This window comes from Plasmodium coatneyi, chromosome 12 (genome assembly GCF_001680005.1).
Source record: "Plasmodium coatneyi strain Hackeri chromosome 12, complete sequence".
Lineage (NCBI taxonomy): Eukaryota > Apicomplexa > Aconoidasida > Haemosporida > Plasmodiidae > Plasmodium > Plasmodium coatneyi.
Window position 1 is genome coordinate 163,791 of NC_033567.1, and position 22,275 is coordinate 186,065.

The 22,275-nt window shown below is 33.0% G+C and overlaps 4 protein-coding genes across 4 annotated transcripts; 3 read left to right on the top strand and 1 right to left on the bottom strand.

Annotated features, from left to right (window-relative positions):
* Nucleotides 1–7,272: 7,272 nt before the first annotated feature.
* PCOAH_00037260 (Uncharacterized protein) lies at nt 7,273–8,476 on the top strand (the record flags this gene model as incomplete). The annotated part of the gene is made up of 3 exons (XM_020060517.1): nt 7,273–7,322; nt 7,530–8,154; nt 8,321–8,476. The coding sequence occupies 3 exons, from the start codon at nt 7,273–7,275 to the stop codon at nt 8,474–8,476; spliced, it is 831 nt and encodes a 276-aa protein (XP_019916950.1).
* A 1,936-nt stretch (nt 8,477–10,412) lies between these two features.
* Nucleotides 10,413–11,833, top strand: PCOAH_00037270 (Uncharacterized protein; the record flags this gene model as incomplete). The annotated part of the gene is made up of 6 exons (XM_020060518.1): nt 10,413–10,508; nt 10,806–10,951; nt 10,989–11,088; nt 11,301–11,668; nt 11,727–11,745; nt 11,828–11,833. The coding sequence occupies 6 exons, from the start codon at nt 10,413–10,415 to the stop codon at nt 11,831–11,833; spliced, it is 735 nt and encodes a 244-aa protein (XP_019916192.1).
* A 2,791-nt stretch (nt 11,834–14,624) lies between these two features.
* PCOAH_00037280 (Uncharacterized protein) lies at nt 14,625–18,294 on the top strand (the record flags this gene model as incomplete). Its single annotated transcript, XM_020060519.1, has 3 exons — nt 14,625–14,693; nt 14,881–15,189; nt 15,514–18,294. 3 exons carry the CDS (start codon nt 14,625–14,627, stop codon nt 18,292–18,294), a joined length of 3,159 nt encoding a protein of 1,052 aa, XP_019916808.1.
* Nucleotides 18,295–20,473: 2,179 nt separating this feature from the next.
* Nucleotides 20,474–21,317, bottom strand: PCOAH_00037290 (Variable surface protein Vir10-like protein; the record flags this gene model as incomplete). Its single annotated transcript, XM_020060520.1, has 2 exons — nt 20,474–21,091; nt 21,231–21,317. The coding sequence occupies 2 exons, from the start codon at nt 21,315–21,317 to the stop codon at nt 20,474–20,476; spliced, it is 705 nt and encodes a 234-aa protein (XP_019917094.1).
* Between the last annotated feature and the right edge of the window lie 958 nt (nt 21,318–22,275).

Genomic DNA, 22,275 nt, shown 5'->3' on the forward strand with positions numbered 1-22,275 from the left:
GACGAGAAAAGCGGTGCAACCCTGTCAGTTAAAGGTTGAGTAGTTATTGTCCTATTTTTGCGGGTAACATGCGCGTGCGCGTGATGAGAGCTAGCCAAAAATGACACACAAAAGCTTAAGTGCTGATATATATATATATATATATATATATATTTTTCCTTTTTTTTTCGTTCTTTAATATGCATAAAACACTTTTTCAAAGATCAGTACTTTTTTTTCTTTCGCGCCCCGCTTGGAGTATCTTCCTTTATGTTCTACTTAAACTTACGAATGTAGGAAAAAAAGAAAATAAGGAGAAAATGAAGAATGAAATGCAATGAAAGGAAAGGAAAAAAGAAAAATGTCATTTTTTTTCTTTCCACACTGTATGAACTTCACGGTTATTTATATCCTTCAGGGGTGTATTGGGAAAAGGACACCGGTCCATTAAGAAATCCTAAACTTTTTCCACTTTTTCCTTTTTAAATACATTTGGGAAAGTTCGTTTTTTCCCTGCCTCATTGTTATAATTTCCCAAATCATTTTGTAAGTTATCATATTCTATTTTCTCATAAGTCATCATAAGAACATATATGTAAATCATTTGTGATACATGTACATTTTCCTCTGAACTGTTACTTAGAAACGATTCACGACATTAGCGGTCATATATTCTTCACTTTTCCTAGTTGACAGATCTATTCAGATTCTCCGATTCTTTAGAATTTGTCTATCATTTCCTAGTACATGAGTCTTCATCTGAACTGTAGTAGTCCTCATCATCTTTTATATCACTTCTTCCTCTTGGCTTACGATATGGGCGATTTTCTCCATTTCCGCTTTTACTGGATGTAACATTAGGGTTATTTGTATTTCCTCGACCAGCAGGAGCTTTACCTACTGTAGACTTTGTCTGTTTATTCGTGCGCGATTTATTCTGTTTCGATTCGCTCAAATTCCTTGAGTACGTACTAGCGTATGGTAATTGAACGATTTCTGTTTGTTCTTCATGTATATGGTTGTTCTGTTAAAGAAAAAAATGTTCACGTGAGAGATTGTAGAATGTAAACATAGTGATAAAGTAGATGTGCAGCGAATACTATGAATTAGATATAATGGGAAAAGTCATGAATTAAACAAATATAATATACAACTACAATATGCTACGCAAAACGGTTCTTACATAACATTAATAAACAGCGTCTACATTGATTTAAAGTAAGGAAAACATTCTACAGGGACAAAAACATGTGCAGTTAACAGTAGCTGCGCGATAGTGGCATGGCTCGTAACACGTGCAGTATATGCAGTTTGCATAACTTGTACATCCTATACACCCATATTTCATCATACAACTCCTACCCTTTTCTTTTTTTTTTTTTTTTTTTATGTGTAAGTGGGCAGGGACTCACCTTTAAAAAGATGCAAGCAACAATAAAAAACAGAATAGTTGCTCTCCTAGAGAAAAAGAATCCCAGTGATTTTTTCTCATGGGTATTATATCCTTGACTAGATGATATATTTTGGCTTCCCACACATCGACATTCTTTACTGCTACTGGCCTCCATAGTTCCTGATAAAGGGGAGCTTGCCACTGTTCTATTCGAATTTACCATGTTGAGTTATGTATGTTATATATATATAAAATAACTTATCAACAGTAAATTTAAAGAATGTATGGTACAATTTTAAAGAAGAATAAAGGAATGCAGTAAAAATATGTGAGTGTGACGGCTTCTTATTTTATTTTTATCCTGAGTAGAATACTATTTACAATATGTAAAAATCAATATATAATTATATTAGTTTGGCAGTATTCTTTCTTCTTTTTTTCTTTTGTATATATAATATTCTTCGTAGTAGATGAAAAACAGTAGAGAAATAAATTATGCCAAGTTTTAAAAAAAGAAAGAGTGTGCTGTAATTTATTAAATGTGTAATTGTAGATTTTCTATTCAGTATGTATTTTGTATAGGCCTGAAGGGCTTAGTGAACACATTTTATTTAGTATGCACCTTTTGTATTGAACAAAGGTTTAAATATTCATAATAGTTTGTTCATGAATCAAAATTTTAAGGGTTTATGATTGCATCCAAGGTTCGTATTTCCAGGGGGTTCATGTTTCATTCAGTATGTAAATTGCATAAATTTCAAGTGATCAGAGTATGCATGTTCTATTTTAGTATAAATTTCAGAGCGAGGTTTAAAGGCCAATGATGGTGTACATCGACGAAGGTTCAGGGGGGATACAATTGTACATATTATGTATGCCGTACATATCGTATGATTCGCATTTCACTTGGTGTATGTTCTGTATAAATTTCAAAAGCTCAGTGTTTACATTTTTCATAGCATGTATTTAGTACTGCGCGCAGGAGTTTCACGATTTCGCTCACGGATTAGAGTTACAGGGGTTTTGTGATTATGTTTATGGATCGAAGTTTTAGGAGGCTCATAATTTAACGCTTTGTTTATCATTTTGCATGATCGTTTGACATGTATAAAATACTGTGTAATCACTACTTATGTGTGTACACTCCAAACATTTTATAAATTAGGAAAATAAAATTAAAGCACCCAAAATTTAAACGGCTTCTCTACTTATTATATAAATTTGGTGCATTGTTAAATACTGTTAAGCCCCTATACACATGCAGCATAGAAAAAAGCTCATTCATTTGTAACATATATTTACACAGTCTGTGTTTCTCTTCGAGCTCATTTTTTTTTTTTTTTTTGTATAAATTCATTATAAGAATTTATCATTCTTATAAAATATCCTTCGGGTGTAAAAACTCCTTATGTGTAATTCATTTTTACTAAACTTTAAAGGCAAAAGGGGTACTTTCTAAGGAGCTATTGATTCTTTCCCTCATTTTTCAAACCTTATATTATATAACACTAAGTGCCTCCTTATTTTTTGTAGCATATGGAAAATCGCGCCCTATATAATCACATCATTATATGAGCATTCCTTTTTTTTTTTTTTTTCCTTATAAAGTGTACACGTATCGTTCTGTACCGTATGAAAATTCACATAAAAAAAATCTCAATTATTCCATACCATGGTCCAGTGGGTGAATCCAAAGCTGTCACATAACTGTATATAATAAAATCCAATTAAATCTATGCGATTACTCCCTTCTTTTCCTACTAGTTCGTACACATTCCGGGTACATTTTATTCGTATAAGGGTGTAGTTGTGTATAGTGCATATTGCTATTTATGATCTGTACGACGTTCTTTTCTGTGCCATGACTGGAGTAATATGTATATGTGGGTAATAAAATGACCTGAAGGAGTATAGAGCAAACTTACATACTCCATGGAGAGTGCACTGAATTTTGTACTTCGAGCCTGTAATAATATGGGGCTTGCATACAGAAATGAACAATTCATGGCACTATATTCTTTTCTTAATATGCTACAACTTTGAAATGAAATGTGCACCTAGGACACTGCTACGTTATTATGCCGCTGAAGTATAATATTATCGTAACAAACTCAAAAAAAATGTCAATAACTTATGCATTTATTAAATTATTAATTTTTTATTAACAGTTCGGTTGTACGTACATTCAGCCGTTTAAATGTATATATACAAGTTGCCCATAATTCTTTTTCTGTTGTGTTCTGCATGTGTACCCTATTTACAAACGCAAGTAATGCGCATTTATTGCACAGTCCAGGACAACCTTTCTGCTCTTCATGAATAAATCATTCTACTCAAATAAATTAATGTTCTGAGGTAATATAAAATAGAATATTGACACAGCAGTGCAAATATCCCTTGAGGAATGTATACATTTATATATGATGCATCCAACGTTGGTATAAAAGGGTCCTACTGATTTTATTTATACAGAATTTATGAAAAAGTAAAGTATATTTCACAAACATTCCTTTAATGGGACATTATGAGAAGAGCGCTTACTTGAATTATAGTTCGGTTCCGCACATCTGGATCATATGGAAACGTGCCATTCTCCGCATTAGTAGGATTGTGTTGCGCAGTACACAGGCGAATAACATATGATTCAGCAATGTTCAAAAGTAGAATATTCCACACAAACATAATACATATATGAAACGGTACAGTTCCTCCCTTTTAAAATATAAGGAAACAAAGTTGTGGCAAATTATTTAGGTCAAGTACACATTGTGTCTTTCCCCTTGGATGCAGATATGCCTCTACCCGTTCATACTTTCCCATTATACTTATGTGTAAAAAAATGCGTTCGTCAGGTTCCTTCCCCTCCCCTTCCATGACTCCTTCCATCTTATATTATTTCCACAATTTATTCGTATAATTTAAATTTGTGAGCCGACCGAAGAATAAATTGCTCCCTCACTTCATTACTTAATTTTCCTCTTTTTCACATTACAAATAGAAAATGGTACCGATATGTCTCGGCGCTACTACCCTAGTGCATGTTCCATTGCATACTCGGATCATTTATTCATAATGAATACCTAATTGTAAAAACAATTGTCCCATAAGAATGATGTCCATAGTCGTATAACATGTTCGTAACCCTGTTCTTTCTTAGGTACATTAAAATATTTTTTCCCTAAAAGTAGTAAATCTCTCAACAGGAGACACTGCGATTGGTTATTCTTCTAATTTTCCGGTAATGTAAGGATAAAATTAAATAAGGAACTAATCAACAATATATATTTATTCGCATAGCATCCCCCGTGAGTCATTATTTTGAAGCAACAGGGAATAAAAAAAAACCTACACAAACTACAGATGACCCCCCTCTTTGGGGGGGCTCATTCGACGTATTTTCCTTTTTTTGCACAATAGTGTTTCCACTATATGATTTAGAAGGGAGAAAGTGAGAAACAAATAATTTCTCCGCCACACAAGGCTTACATATTTTCCGATGTGTTATTACTTCCTTAATGGAAGTATATAATTTATAAGGAATGGTACTCCTGCTAAATATATTTCTCCAGTGCTACAAACACATGTTACTTGACATTCCTCGAAGAGTAGTTCATTTTATATGAATAAAATGTTCATTTCTACACACTAGTTCCTTTGCGCTTATTGTACATTTTGCGTTCATTACATCTTACAAATTAAAAAATTATTCTATTATTTTATATATAATATGCCCTTAACAATTTATTCCCATCCCACTGTATAATTGTTTTAATTTGTTAGAGAACCTACGCTGTTAACACTTTCAATCGCATACCATAATATGAATGCGTGTAAAGAGTGCACTTTGCATCCCCAATATGACTATACCTAAATATACGCGGTGCCTATTATAACAATTAAAGGATAAAGTAATATTCTAATAGATATTCCCTTTTCCTATGCACCCTTCATGATATTCAAAAGTCCTAATTACTATTTCTCCTGCTCTAATTATTCATAAGTATTACAGAAACACGTTGGAGATATATGTGTGCGCTTTCATAGAATAGATGCTCCTCACTAGCATAAACACGTGCATTTTATTACACGATATCAACTAAATATATATTCAGCTCCCGTTCCGAACAAATGTGTACATCTATATTAAGCATAAAAAAGGATTTACATACATGTACCAATTTTATTGAATACAATGTTCGCCTGACATGTATTTGCATTCCAATATAAGGTATGAACTGCCATTTGGAATGATATCCGCAGCAAAATTTTAACTTTCCATCTTATCCTAAAAGTTACGTAATGGGAGATTTTCGTTATTAGAGCACTGTTTTAATATGTACAGTTACTATTACACATATTGCACCACGGATCTGCAGAATGCTCACGGAAACATTAGGATAGCTACATTCGTTATGATTAATGAGAATTGCTGCATGTAATAGCTGCGTACTTTTTTCTCCCCCTTTTTCTTTTTTTATATATTCTTTTTTCATCTTTCGGTTATATATTTTTTCCCTTTCTTCTAAAATATTTCCTCAACAATACAAAAATTTCATCAGCGCCTTACATTGGGCACATTAAAGGTGAAAAATTATACACTATTAAAGATAGTACAATGTTCATTACCAAATATGATTATATATTTACTGCTTATAAATTATCATCAACACAACGTAACAGAAATTGGACCATAGCGATAAATTCATATCCAATTTATTGAACTCCTTATAAAAAAAAAAAACCCTTTTCTTTTTTCTTTGACCTTTTAGGTTGCTGTCAAAAATATTTTTGGTATATGCATTAAAAAAAAAATAACAACTTACCATATATGCTGCCACTTCTAATTATATAATGTCAGGAAAGACTCTCTAAAACACATATGTAATACAGATGTAAATTCTAATTCATAGGATTTATCATGCATAAAAAAAAAATTGTCCCTGTATAGTATTTTTATCATAAAAAAATTATACAACATAATAGAAATTATTCATATATATATTTTATGAAACTGTGGTATGTAGAAATCATAGCGGGTCGTCTGTTTTTCTATATTGGGCGGCGCCAAAATATTTTTATTCCCTTTTTTTTTTTTTTTTTTTTTTTCTGAAGATTTGTTCTGTAATAAAAACTTTTTTAACATGCGTAAAAAAAAAAAAAAAATTATTTTCGGCGCAAATTTACATATATTTATATTTTAATAAAAAGTAGCACGTACAAAAATTGTTGTGGGTACGTTTCAAGTATATGCGTTCTATGAACAACTCAGGTATGCATACAGCATATGCGCATATATATTACCATAAGATCCTTCCGTCTTTTCTTTTTTCATTAATTTAACATTTCTACATTAAAAAATCTAATGCTTTAATCCGTTGAATGAATGACTACATGCAAAAGAAGGGAAGAATTCAAATTATTTAAAACTAAACAAATTTCTTATATCTCGGAGCTTCTAAGGGCACAGAATACGCAGACTGCAGACATGCATACATGCAGAGACTGCTTTTTCGCATTTTATATTTTACTTTGTCTTATCCTAAAAGAAAAAAAAAAAAAAAAAAAAGAACGTCTAAAAAAAAATATATTTTTTTTTTTTTCTATAAAGAAAAAATTTTATTTAAAAAATTTTTTTTTATCTTTTTGTTGAATGAAAGAAGCAATTTTCAAAAAAAACAAACCCAAGCGCTCACTTTTTGTTCTAAAAGGTTAAAATAATATATTCCTACTTTAGCTATATACAATAAAACAAGAATAACTTTCAAATTATACATAAAAGAAATATTCAAACTTGATAAGTACAAGGAAGCAGAGAAAATATAATAATATAATAAATATAAAATAAAAATAAACAAGCATATTTTCATTTTATCACCTTCTTAAACAACAATTTGTTCACGATGTCGAGGTCCTCTTCCGGAGTTTTCATATTTATATTATCTATAATCGGGTATGAATGAGGAGGAGAAAAAAAAAATAATAATAAAGAAGAAAAATGAAATATGTTGCCGCATGATTTGCATATTTGGCATATTATGAATGCGCCTGAAAGGTTCGCATCCGATTTGTTCACGCTTGCTAAAGAGTACAAAAATAATGTATTCATGTTTTCATTTGTACGTGTCCTATACTTCTACTTGTTGTGAAGCCTTTGCAGCAATGAGTACGACGCCTTCTTCAGTTCGCCCAGCAGGAGCTGCGCTAGAAATTTGTCAGAAAAGCCTTCAAACGGCGAAAAGAATACAATAGTTGGAAGCCCCTTAGAAGAAGAAAGTACCAGGGAGCATGGAAACAGCGCAAATTTTAGAGGATCTTCCTCAGGTTCCAACAATGCAGAACTTCCTTATTCTAGTGGAACTGTATCCAATTCAATGTATACCGAACGTTTCGGCCTTGAAGACAAATTAAAGAAGGAGTGGAACGATCTATCCCTCATCGAAATAGAAAATTGGTATCATGTAATGGCAGGAGCTGTGGATACATTAAGCACAGAATACGAATCATCTTCCAACACTGTGGACGATAAGGGAAATAGTTGGTCCGAATTAATCAAAATGTTAACAGCTTTCCGACAAGCAGAAGTTAAGGAGAACAATGCCATTTTTGCAAAATTTGTAGATTACTTGCGAGAAAACAGGCAAAACGAACCCAGTAATACTTTAAGTGAAGAAGAACAAAACATCTGGAATGAAATCAAACAGTTAAAGCAAGAAAAAGATGCTATGTGGAAGAAATACCACACGGAAACTTGGAAGTATTGGTTCCAAAAGGAATTCCCCACCGTGAATTAGATAAAGAATGAATAATCCAGCATGTACACAGGTAACACAATTTTTCCGTATTAAGTAATGTGCCACATTCGGATGATTACATTCTTAATAAATAAATGTATAAAATTATGTTCCATGAAAATAGTTCCCCCACCCCCTCTTTTTTTTTTTTGCACAGAAGAAACAATTTTATGGCGAATCCAGAAAACAAAATTGCCAGGGTAAAAATTGCAGCGCTGAGAATAAAAGAATTAATGGAGCGTGGAACGATAAGCACTTCATAAATGAAGAAATGAGGGTTGGAAGAAGGAAGGAATGTGTACTTAATGCATAGCGCTCATCTGTATTATGCAATACGTGTACATGAAAAGTTTAGGTGAATATATTGCATGCACAATGTTATGCATGCATATATGCCCAATGGGTATTTTTTTTTCTTCCTTTTCATAAATGTTTTTCTATGATTTAATGCTAATTTTCAATTATTCATCGAACGAGTTTACATTCTATATTTCACATGAACGAAATGGTGTTTGCGTATTTATCTCCGTGTCCGGTTGCGTAGCGTTTACTTTTTTTCCGTATGCATTCCACTTTGAAGTGTGTGCAAAACTTATATCGTTGTGTATTCATGTGTTAAACGATAAACGGATGAATTTGTGTGTAAAATTATTGGAATAGAATAAAATGGGTTTACGTGACAATAGAATGAAGCGGGAAGGAGTGGGAAGGAGCGGGTCAGTGCCTAAAGTGAGCTGGGGAAGCTGCGAATTCCTTTGCACCCCTTTTTGCCTAAAAAGGGGGTGACACAGCAGTTCGGTTGTATCATCCGTGTGCGTAACACACTACTGCTTGGTGATTCAATACCTAAGATGAACCAAAAAAAAAAAAAAAAAGGGGGCAAATAGTGGCGCTACGACATGGGTTAAGCTAAGCAATAAGGTGTTAATTTAGCCGCAGTTGCTCCGAGCGATAAGTACAGTCAGCGTGTAAAATTACCTCCATTCCTTTTTGCCCCCCCTTTTGAAATTGTCCACCCTGCCGATAAAGTGAAGTGCCCGTGGAGGTCGTAATGCTACGGAAGTAAAAAGAAAAATAGGAGGAAAGTCCATTTAAAAATCTGGGTCATGTTACTCCCTGCGTCGCTTATAACCCGCATTTTTTTTTTTTTGGCACAGTTAAAAGAATAATGATGTTCTTGGCTATCCACTATTACATGAGGGAAGCAGTAAAATTTTGGATGGGGTTAACGAGGAGTAACTTACCTTGTGTGAATTGCGGTGGGGGTCGTAGCTTGAGGATTCAGGATTTGCGCTATTCTCTGTCCTTCTTTCAAATGCGTGGTGTGCTAAAATAATACGCAGAATACTCTTTTTTAAGAAGGAAAAAGTGTGATCATCTTTAGAAGTAACAATTAGAATGTGAAATAAGGGTGCATATTATACGATTCGCACATCTGAAAAAGGTGCATACATATTGGAATCGCTGCACAAGAGGAACTTATTCCAAATAAGGGTGCTAAATCACTAATGATTATTCGTTTAAATGTTAATTCCGAATAGCGCAGATAACAAAAATTTAGAATGTGAGCTTAGTTATTATTATATACTAGGATACACACTTATGAATTTTCTTAAACTCTTGGTATTAATAAAAATAGCTCCAACTTTACAGTAGTGTGATTTCTTTAATAAAAAAAAAAAAATAATTTTTTAAAATTGCAAGTTGAAAAAATTCTTCTATTCAATTTTATTCTTCTCGCAAAAAGTTCTCGGTACTTTTAAAAATATTACTTTAATTACTACTATGCTAGTTCGTTCCCCATAATAAAAAATTAAAAAAAATTGCTTTTTCTTTATTCAACATTATTACTTTTTCCTTTTCTTCGTTTAGCATAAATGTCGCGCTCATGTTGCGAGTACGTCGCGATTATTTCGTAAAACTGTGTTATATTATATGGTCACCTTATTTTTATGTGTAATTCACTATTTTGTAGCGTTATTCCTACTGTGAGCCCCTTCTTTTTTCTTTCCTTTTGGTGTGAAGTAATAATACGCAAGCTAGCTTAAACACAAAAGTGAATGCAGGAAAAAGCAAAAATAAAACAGAATAAAAGATAACCATTGACTCATTGGAGGAAGAAAATTTTGCGATTACTTGGGATTATCCAACAGTGTCGCAGTTGCACTAATAATTTAATATAATTAAAAAATATATATATATATATATATATTCCGTTTTAACTGAATATTTAACGAGTCTTGCAAAGAATGGCCGCCATCAAAATTGTTTTTCCAAAGGATCGTCGTTTGTGGGTGTACCCTTTACTTGTTATGTACTTTGTCCTGGTTTGGATTGAGTCACAGGTACGTGGAAGTTGTGCGTGGGTCGTTTTTTTCTTTATTCCTTCTTTTTCTTATCACAGTAGTGCCAGCATATGGGAATACAATTTGCGCCTTTGTCCAAATTTATCATTCCGAATGCTCCCCACTTGCTGCTCGTTCTTTGCGTTCTCCCTTCAATGCTGTCCACTGTGTTAATAATACCTCATTATTTTATTCTACTTTATTCTATTACCTTCTACTTCACTTCATTCTATTTTACTTTATTCCATTCTACTTTATTCTTTTCTTTTCTATTTTATTTTATTCCTTCCTTTGCAGAGCTTTAATGGGACAACGCGCGTGGGGACCTTTACAGGGACATACCCATCTGGGCGTTCAAGAATTTTGTCCGGGTTAGGGCTTTCTTTAAAAAATTCCATATTCACGGAGAATGACTACGCTCCCGGAAGGAATCTGCTTGACAGGTGCGATATGAGAAAACATAAGAATCCCTGCTCTCAGGACCGTTGTGGAACCTGCCATCGAGAACGTTGTGGAGGCTGCCCTAGGCAACGTTGTGGAGGCTGCTCTCAGCAATGTTGTGGAACCTGTTCTCAGCAACGTTATGTTGGCTACACTCTGCCACCTTATGGAACCTACCCTGCGCAACCGTATGGAACCTACCCTGCTCAACCGTATGGAACCTACCCTCCGCGACCTTATGGAACCTATCCTCTTCAACCTTATGGAACCATCCCTCCGCAACCTTATGGAACCTACCCTCATCCACCTTATGGAACCTACCCTCCGCAACCTTTTTGAGGCTTCCTTTAGCAATGTTCTGGAGGTTGCCCTCAGCAACTATATGAAGCCGACGCAAGACCATACTGCAGTACCGTTTACCCCAATTGGACGAATCGTATCCTAGACAGGTACAGACCAATGCTCCCATATGGTTGCACCCACCATGAACTTTCGAGGAATCTCATAGACAAAGAAATATTAAACATGCCGCAGGAATTATTTTTTTGGTTTAGTAAAAGTAAGGCATTCATTTCATATTTCTACTATGGGATCTACTTAGAAAGGAAGTATTATGCCATGGTGGACGACCTGAACAAGTGGTTTTCCAGCGTAGCAGAAGCCAGTAATTTGCCACATGATTACAAGTTGGAATGGTGGGAAGAATGCAACATAGACGGGTGGAGGAGGGGGATATGCGTGTATATATTACCTTCCCCCCTTCTTCTTTCCCAAAAGTAAGGACAATGATGAATATGTAATACCATGTGTGCACTATACATTGAAGAAGCTTCAGGGATTATTGGTTCCCTTTCCTTCCCCCCCCCTTTTTGGTATAGCAGTGATAAGCTGATGAGGTGTTGCAACTTCTGCTCAACGGAAAACCACACTTGCATGATTCTAATGGCCTATTTATTATTATACCCATTTATGATGGTCCGTTTATGATTACATTTAATGGAAAATGGTCTATTTATGGTGTCCTATTTTTAATGGCCTATTTATGATTACTTACTGTTGCGCATAACTTTGCCCACTCCTTTGGCGCATAGTCACCATGTGGTCATATATTCATGAGCCTAGCCGTCACCTATCCTTTATGAATGGCCTAACACTTTCACTTGAACTAAATAATTAATACATTAACGCGACCTAATCGAGGTATAGTAATTTTTCGTTTGTTGCTCCCGCGCCATGGACACAAGAAATGTGACCATTCGTTCAACATAGTTTCGTATATTCCTACGCGCATGTCGGTGTAATTCGCGTTATGGAAATTCATAGTTACACTTTAGGAATTCCTCATGGGGTCCCTTTTTTGCTCGCGCACATTTGTGTACTCATTACAACTAACACGGAATTATACTGAGAATTCCTCGCTAGAAAATAAGATCATGCAGAAGTTGCGCACAAATAAAGTGGATGGAAATTCTAGTTGCAATGTCCCGAAAGAAATGACAAACACATCCTAAAAAAAAAATGCCTGGGTGTTGCACAACCTATAAAAGATTACATATACTTTACACTAAAAATGTCCCAAAAAATGACAAACACCTGAAAATGAGGTTAACCACCTCAATGTACATACTTTACATCAAAATATCCAAAATGATAAAAACACCCCGAAAATGAAGGTTACCACCTTCGATTACATACTTTACCAAATGTCCAGAAATGACAGAAACATCCGAAAAAGAGGGGTTCAAAGTGTAGGAGTTGGATTTCGGGTGTAGAACAGTGTGTAGGTTTGAGGTTTAGGGTTTACGGTTTATGGTGTAGGTTTGAGGTTGTAGGTTTGAGGGTGTAGGATTTAGGGGTGTGGGATTGGTGATCAATTTTCATTTTAGTTGTATATACTATAAGGAGCATAATAATTATATTATAGTTATAGTACATATAGCAACAGAAGCACGTTGTACGAGATAGTCATATTTCTCAATAATTTTGAAAAGTGAACAGTCACCCAAAAGATTTTCGCCCGAATAACAGTATAGTAACTGCAAATTTTCTCTTTAATTAACACCCTATGATCTTTTCGTTCATTATAATTCTGCTCCGTAGCTGGTCCATGTGTATATATATTTACTTCTATTCTATGGTATTATGACGTTATATAATAATGTGCTCATAAAGGATGAAAACTTTAAGAGTGGTAATCTTATTCTACGCCATTTTTCCTTTTTATATATAACTATTACTTTTTACATATTGGAAGTTCTCATTCATGCATGAACCCATAGGTGTAGTAACAGAATGAAGGCTGATTCGGTATATACCCTGCAATAAGAAATAATATGATATGCGATAAGCCAACCATATATGTATTTCTGAAAAATCGGAAGAATTAAATGCGCACTCAGCACGGGCGAAATGACAAAGTACTCCTTGTGGGGGCACACATACGTACAGGTGGGTTCACTTATGTATCATGAGGTACACATTCTAGCTTATGCACTACGCTCTACTATTTTGTCATGATAAAACTAAGGTCCGTGATCCCCCCCAAAGCACTTTATACATATGTAAAGAAGTATACACACATTCTTCCGTTCTCTCAGCTACACTTTTTTCATGTGAATAGTGTATATAAAAAGCTGTACATAGTGTTAGAAAAAGTATCCCCAGGAGAAAAGTAATTTATGCAAGAATACTGAGATAACAGTGTTTCCTGTTCGATAGGTCTTTACCGCCTTTCACATCTTTTCACCTTTCTATAATTAAAAATAAAAAATTAACGAAGAAACTTCATGTATTATTATGTTTAATGGTAAAAAAATGAAAAGGGCACACATATAGAACAAAAAAAGTGTGCTATATATGTGAGCTCCTCTCCACTGTAATGTGCTCAATAAATATTATATTAAATTTCATAAATAATATCTAAGCTCCAGGCTCCGCTAGAATGGCTGAATTTTTCTTTCTTCTTTTTCATAGCAAAAAAATTTGCGATATATATATAGTGTAAAAATCCAAAAGAAAAAAAAAAAAAAAAAAAAAAAATTTACACTGCTCAAAAGAAAACTTCGCACGTAATATTGTATTCCATGATGTGTTAATAATTCTTTAATTCATTTTAATAATATACAGTTCGATTTCTTCATAAAAGTTTTCCTTTCTTTTTTTTTCTCTGTTTCTTCTGTTTTTTTGTTTTTTCATATATAAAATTCAGTTTGTAAATGTATACACATATGTATATATGTGTGCGACCGATAAATATTCAAGCGAAAGGTCAAATAATTCATGAAAAAAAAAAAACTTGCATATTTATACATATTACAATTATTAGGTCCTATGAGTGTGCAATAGAAATATGAATAGAGAAAACGAAGTACACTTGCACCTGTTTACAAAAAATATATACATTGTACACATAAAAGAAGTGGTCCCACGTAATCATGTTTTCTCTCCCATGAAAATATTGACCTCCTTCCCCCGAAGAAACATTTGATTCTTTTATAAATATGGAAGTATATGGAGCAAGGAGCGAGGAAGGGCGTACATATCATTTGACATTACTATGAAATATGCTACTACTAGGTAAAAAGAACAACGGTAGATACATATTAAAAAGGATGACTACTTGAAAAAAATCGCACATAACATACACCAAAAAGCAAAAAAGGGGTGGAGGAAAATATGTCCCATTTTGTTCCTAAAACTTTCATATGTACACTATTATTATGTGTAGTCCTAAATCCTTATAATGTAAGGCCTAAAAAGAAGATTACATATATATACATATATGCACACATATAGATATATATAAGGACATATATATTTTGCCTTCCTATATATATGGACATAATTTCGTCTATTCTATGCACAGAAAAGGAGGGTATATTGGCCACATAATAAACCTACCCATTATTTCCTAACCTGATTCTTTTTGTAGAGTACCTCTTCCCCTATATGTACGGAAAACAGAATAAATCATCATGTCTTGAACAGCAAATGTGGAGCATCCCTGCAGGCGCCATATGCGTCTTTGCAGAATAACCTACCCTATTCCACACAATTTAATCAACAGAACGATGGTCTAAAGTGTGCTGCTCCAAGTTATTCAGACCCAGAGTATGCCAATCAGCAAAACTCTGTAAAAGGCATGCCGGTGCAGAGTACGCTCGTCCACAAAATTCAAGCCAATGGATTGTTGGACAACTCTACAAAATTGCAAAATGTGCACTTATACAGTGGGAGCAGTGTAAGGGAAGATGTCAGAACAAATGGCTTAGAGGGGAAAAAATTACAACAACAACAATCACATCAAGCACCAAACACACATCCAACACAAGCACCACCACAACAACATGAACCATACAACCCACCAAACACACCACCGCCGGAACCACCTACACCACCTTGGTCACCACCATCAGAAGGACGACCATCGAACACACCCAACCCACCACAACAAGAAACGGAACATCCACCACAACAGCAGACACAACAGGGACTGCAACCATCGTCAGAACCACCAACACCATCTACACCACCGTGGCCACCACCACCACCACAACAACAGCAGATACAACAGGGATTGCAACCACCACCGTCCATAGACGCATCGAACGGAGGCGGGGGGAAACAGAGTCGAATAATGTCCTTGTTAAATGAAATAAAAGAAACATTATTAATCAGACCACAAATAATTGAAGCAAAATTAAAAAAATTAGAACAAGCTTTGCTAAATAATAAATTAATAACAGAATCCAAATTAAAGGAAGTGAAGCAGGTCTTATCCGATAGGGAAATAATAGGAAAAAAGAAAAGGAGCGTTTTCAAAGTATTGAAGGAAAATTTTTTAAGCAATCCATCTATACGAAAATTAATGCTAAAAGAATTAGAAGACATTTTGTTAGGAAATGAATTAAACACCGAATACATTTTAAGTGTAATAAATAAAAATAAGTTTAGTAAGAGATTGGCCTATTTGCCTTTGTTAAATATATTTGGAAGATTCATCGTATCCAGAAAATTAATGGATGAATCGAAATTAAAAGAATTAAAAGGGGTTTTGCTGAGTGACGAACCTATCACAGAATCGCAATTACATGATTTAAAAGTGTTGCTGGTGGATGTATTACATAATATCACTAATGCAGATAATAACGCAACATCACAAAGTAAAGTAAGTAATTACCACATCATTCGTCCTACTCCTCCGAACGTGGATGCGTATTATTTTTCACAGCGGCCTTTTGATTCCGTAATCAATGTGGACGCGCGATACCCTGACCACCATTTATTGCAAAATGTGCATTCGCTCAAAAATCGGAACGAATTCCCTAGAAGGGAACCTTTCAATAGTGATGCATTTATAAGAAGGACGAATTTGAAAAGGAAAGAAAATTTATCTCTGGAGTTAGACCGTTCCCGGAGGACAAAAAAAGATGAACACTATAAAAGAAATGTGTCGCAAAAAGCAGATTTGGTAAAAAAGAATGAACTGTTAAAAAAGAAGGTTTTGAGGGAGGCCGATTTTGTTCATGAGAATGAGCTTCTCAGAAAAAGGACGTTTTTGAAGGAGGCCGATTTGGAGAAAGAGAATGACCTGTTGGAAAAGAGGCTCTTGAAAAAGGACCATTTGATAGGGACAAGTAATCTGAAAAGAGGTCATACCATTTTTCTCCCAAAATATGAAGACTCCATAGATGAAAATCCTGCTATAGACAGAAGGGAAATATTACAAAAAAATGAGTTAATAAAAAAAATCCATATTAAAGAGGATATTAGGAAACCGACACCAAAGAGGGATTCACTAGAAAAAGTTCCTGTGGAAATCACTCCAAAAGACGACAAATTACCAAAGAATGATTCTTCAGGAAAACTTCCTGTGGACATCACCCCAAAAGACGACAAATTACCACCAAAAAAGAAGTCTCCCTTGGAAAAAGTTCCTGTGGAAATTACCCCAAAAGACAAAGTACCAAAGAGCCATTCTTTGGAAAAAGTGATTCATGTAGGAGGAATCACCCTAAAAGACAAGGTACCAAAGAATGATTCTTTAGGAAAAGTGACTCCTGTGGAAGGAATCACCCCAAAAAGCGACAAATTACCAAAGAACGATTCCTTAGAAAAAGTGATCCATGTGGAAGGAAACACCTCAAAAGACGACAAATTAACAAAGAGAAATTTCGCAAATAAAACTGACAAAAAAAAAAAAATCGAGCAAATCACAAAAAAGAAAAAATGGACTATAGAAATACATATGAGTAAAAAAAAGCAAACATATGAAATAATAACGAGTAAAAAGAAAAAAAAGAAAACTGCTATTATAAGCACGCACATGTGTGAAAGGAATAAAAAAAATGAACTTATAGACGACACCCTCGATTCTAAAAGTAAAGATGATGATAAAAATGTGGAAGAAGAAGAAAAAGCGGTCGCTAAGAAGAAAAAATTCAAGGTAGATGTACATTTAGAAAAAAAAAAAAAGAAAAAGGGAAAACCGGTAATTAAAAAAAAAACATGGATGATTGAAGCAATTATGAAAAATGTTGCCCCAAAGAAAGAGTTGGAAATATTAAAAGAATTACCTGTGTCCCATGTAATTGATGTGGACGTCAACGATCCGTTATACCGAACAAAAGAAGAAATTCTTTTTGAAAGTATTCTTGCGAACCCTATAAAAGAACCTAGTAGAAAAAAAAGAAGAGCTGGACTTTTAAAGAAATTGGCTATTTATGGATTAGTACCAACACTTGCTATAGGAGCTATAATAGGTTTAACAATAGGATATATTCATGTAGCGCCCATAGATGTTTATTTAGACTCTACTGCTGTAGGTGTTAAGGCAACTGTAGATGCTGTTGTACAGGAAGCGCCTGCAATTGCACGTAACTTTGGACTGTGCTTGGTTGATGCAGCAAGTGAAGCATGGACCACTTTGTTTGGGGTGTCTTCTCTTTTTCATCCTTTTATTTCTGCTGCAGAATGCACAGGAAAGGCGGTAGCAAGTACCGTATCTACCGTTACTGAAGCCGCATTGGAGGGTGCTGCTGTAGCTACTTCATATGGTACATTATACGGTGTATTGCAAATAATGTTCCCATCATTAATAGCTCTTGGAGTTGCAGTCCTTATTTATATTATATTCTTATATCTAGATGAAAAAGGCAAGATGGAATGGTTCCACAGATATAGAAGGAAGTTTATGAAAAATTTGAAGAGGAAATATAATGAATTCAAGATGTCCAGAAAAGGAAAAAGGAGGAGAAAGTGGTATAGGAAATTTCTATCTAAAATGGAATACATAAATGAAGAACAAAATGCATATCCTAACGGAGCGGTTTGCTTAAAACATTAATATAATGCGTTAAAATATATTTAACTTTTATTCACTAATTTTTTTTTTTTTTTTAATTTTTTATATTTGTTATTCGCACTTATTTTGTCAGAATAATATGTAATCATTGTAATTTGATTTCTGTTTATTAATATTACATGTGTTATAAGTGTACACATGAGAATATTAGCTTATAATTCTCATTGTTTCTGGTGATATTTAATACATATCACATATTTGCTTAAAATTATTATTTTTCCTTAGTTTGCAAATGTGTGACAATTTAAAAATGTTTTTTTAAGTAGCGCACCCCCCCACCCCTAACTATATTGAATAAGTTACTTCATCCTTTTGCATGATATGAAGTTGCACTTGTTACGTTGCTTTTGTTTTTGTCTTCGTCCGCGAAAAATTTTCCCTGTCATATAATTTTAAATAGGTTTTATTGCTAATAATTACAAACTTTAATGATCACTATATATGAATTTAAACTTTTTCTGAATTCAATATTCAATAATTATTCACACTTTGGAATACATCGGGTGTGGGTATGTTTTGAATTAATGGAAAATATGTAAGGAAGACGCATTTCACAATTGCCAATTATATGGCACGACAGCAGATATACAAGGGGAACGATATTTTTGCGATTATTTATAAAAATTAGGAAGTGTACATTATAAGCAATAATTCAAATGAAAAGTTAAATGCCAACATTGTTACACACATATGCTTCTTATATAGATAAAATGTGTACGAAATATTTTATTCATAGTTATGGATTTATGCTTAGATTTAGGGTTTCAGGTTCAGGGTTTATTTATGCAAGCTAATAAATAATTCTTATTTCCTAGCAAAAACATTTTTAATAAAAATTAATTTATGTGTATATATATAATTACATACATATAGAAGAAGAGGCATTGTGTAATCCTGAGTGTATTAATTTTAAGAGAAATAGCACCCATATTGTGGAGCAGACCTACTTAGCCAATAACACCAATTATGCTATAATGATCAGAATTTTCCATTTCCTTTATACGCGTGCATAGCTGAGGTTGTCTTCTGAAATGTGTAAAAATATGTCTCATTCTTACTGAAGAACGTCATTTATTCTTTTTCCGGAATGAATTTTATTCCATCTTCATGTTGGGGGACAGTCCACCCAATTCATAATCCATTTCGAGCTTTCATTCGTTCCATAAATTAAAAACGGGCGGAACATTATGGTTCGTAAGACATATAAATACGAAGTTGTTTTTAACGTTCCAAAAAGTTATGTGTACTACTGAAATTCGCGTTAACGTATAATATAATGTTCTATTAAAGTAATTCCTTTCTTTAGAAGTATTCATAAGTTTCCTAAATTTTTCCCTTGTTTAACGTTAAACAATGTACTATAGGTAAAACTTTAAAATGTTTATTAAATGAAATGTTTCCGCTCTTTGCAACTGTCATTAGTAAATATTCAACAATATATTTCTATTAAACTTATTTGTATGTGTTGTTTATTAAAATTAAAAATATGGATCAAAATAGATTTATGTATACATATAAATTCAGTTCATAATAGGGATTAATATTATATTACTATACATTTTTAATAAAAAGAATAGAAAGGTTAAAATCATAAAAGTATTTATTAGCTTTAGAGTTCAGCATATATTACTGAACCCGAGTTCAATGTAGATTTTCGTGGCACAAAGGAGTACTAACCATTTATTAGGAAAATAAGAATAGGAGAATGATATATATATTCCAAGCGTAAAAATTCATTGTCCCATTCAGACTATATAAATATATGAACTATACATATATGAACCTGTTTTATGAAAGACGTACTCTTATTACAAGTTGAATCCTGTAACCCATTTCTTCTGCTAATGGTGAAGAATACACTTTTGCACCATTATGGAATCATTAGTAAATGATCCATATGAATTTAAAAATACTATATATAATGAGAGAAGACATGAATTCGCACATGAAAATTGATTGTGCATTACAAAGAGAAGGATTATGAAATGGGAAAGTACAAATATCTGAATGTACATAAAATTGCTTTTCCATATCTAAAATATAAAGACATAATCGTATTTACTCTATTGTTATTATATACATTCTATGTTAATGTACTGTTGCTTATATTACAAATACTCCTTAAGCAGGAAGTATACCTTTCCACAGAAAACAGCAATCCCTAAAATATAATTCTCCTGCACCGTCTTCTCATCCGTAACATTCTTATAACATTTATCATGGTATAAATGATCGAAAATATAAATATGTACGAGAATATTATGAACAAAATGCCATATGTGAAGAACGAGATTGTACCTAAATTAGAAGCCAACCCGGTCTTAACTATAAATGGTAAAATTCCAATCAATGGAATTAAACACACTCCTATAACCTTTCGTTTACCCCATGTTCTAAGTATACTTTTTACTAATTTTATGTTATATCTACGACTACCTATTTTCTCATCACCTATTCCATCAACCATTTCAAATATTCTCCTTTTAAAATTAGAATACAATCTTCTTAAACCTGTCCTTCTGGGACATTTACGCTTAAAGTTTTTTCTATAAATTATCAAATCATTTGAGCAACTTTCTTGAAACTCATCATATGCGGTGGAACCATAACTACGAGTTCTTAATTTTCCATCATCTCTGTCATTTAATGAATACTCCTCTAATTCATTGTCGTATAATCTTGTCCCTAAATCCTGTTCTGACAGTAACCTATATTCTGCAATATACGAGGAATCCTTGCCGCCATTATAGATATTCTTCAAGCCCTTGCTAAATGAAACCTAAATACAAAAATATTATACACATATTCACTTATTTCTTATAGGGAAAAATGCTCTTACACAAAAAAAGGAAAATACTGTTCTCACAGAAAATATTCTACATGAGAAATATGAACCATATAGAATATTATTATAATACTTCATTGTCATATTTCTGATATATCCAAGTAAAGAGAATAAATGTAATAAATTTAATGATGAAATTTCTTCTGATACTGCTGTTCATTTTATAACAATATGGTATTTTGTAAATTCTATTAGATGTGTGCACAGATTTTTTCATATAGAATATTCTATAATTAAAAAGATATTAAAAAATTTTCCATTTCTTAATATTCCATTTTAAAAATTATAAAATATAGTCGTTATTTTACACTAACACATGTGTAAAAAATAAGAGTAAAGGTTTTTCCTTTTATACTTTTCATATGATGCGATTTTAAAAAAGTGTAAGAATAAATTATATCCGTAAAAGGAGTATGAGCGAACTAAAGATCTTGTAGTTAAAATGATAAAATTAATTATTTCATGAAAGAATATGTGAATGAATTTTGTTTTTTATCATTCATAATAAAATATAGTTAATTATTATTTGAAAATTTTCGAAACATTTAAATGTGAAATAGATGTAATTTAAGCATTATATATTAAAAGGATAGCGGAAAAAAATGTGCAATTATGAACCAATTTCTGATTATTTAATAATCCACCTTATACATTGATTTGGTTACGCAAAATGTATTTCTTATAAAGGAATTTATTATAATTGCGCAAAGAGCAGAAGTTATTTTAAAAGAACGAATTTTATTGAATGAATTATATTATATTCTTAAGAATACTTACTATATATAAAAGATTCGGAGTACACATGTGTATGCCGGTACACTTTCACGTGTAATTTTTTTTTTTTCTTCAGTATGATAATTCATTTTTCACGGCAATCCTCTCTGTCACATGCATTAGTAAGATTATTTTCATTCCAAATGTGTTATGTTCTATTTTTTTTTTCTTCTTTCATATTTTAATATGTATTGTTGAAATTAATAAAAGTCGTATTTTTTTTTTTTTTTTTGGTTAATATAAAAATAAAAAGTTGAAAAAAAAAAGAAAAGAAAATGTACATTCCACTTAAACGAATTTTTGCTCTATTGGCAAAAGGACTACATCCTACAAGCCAATAAAAG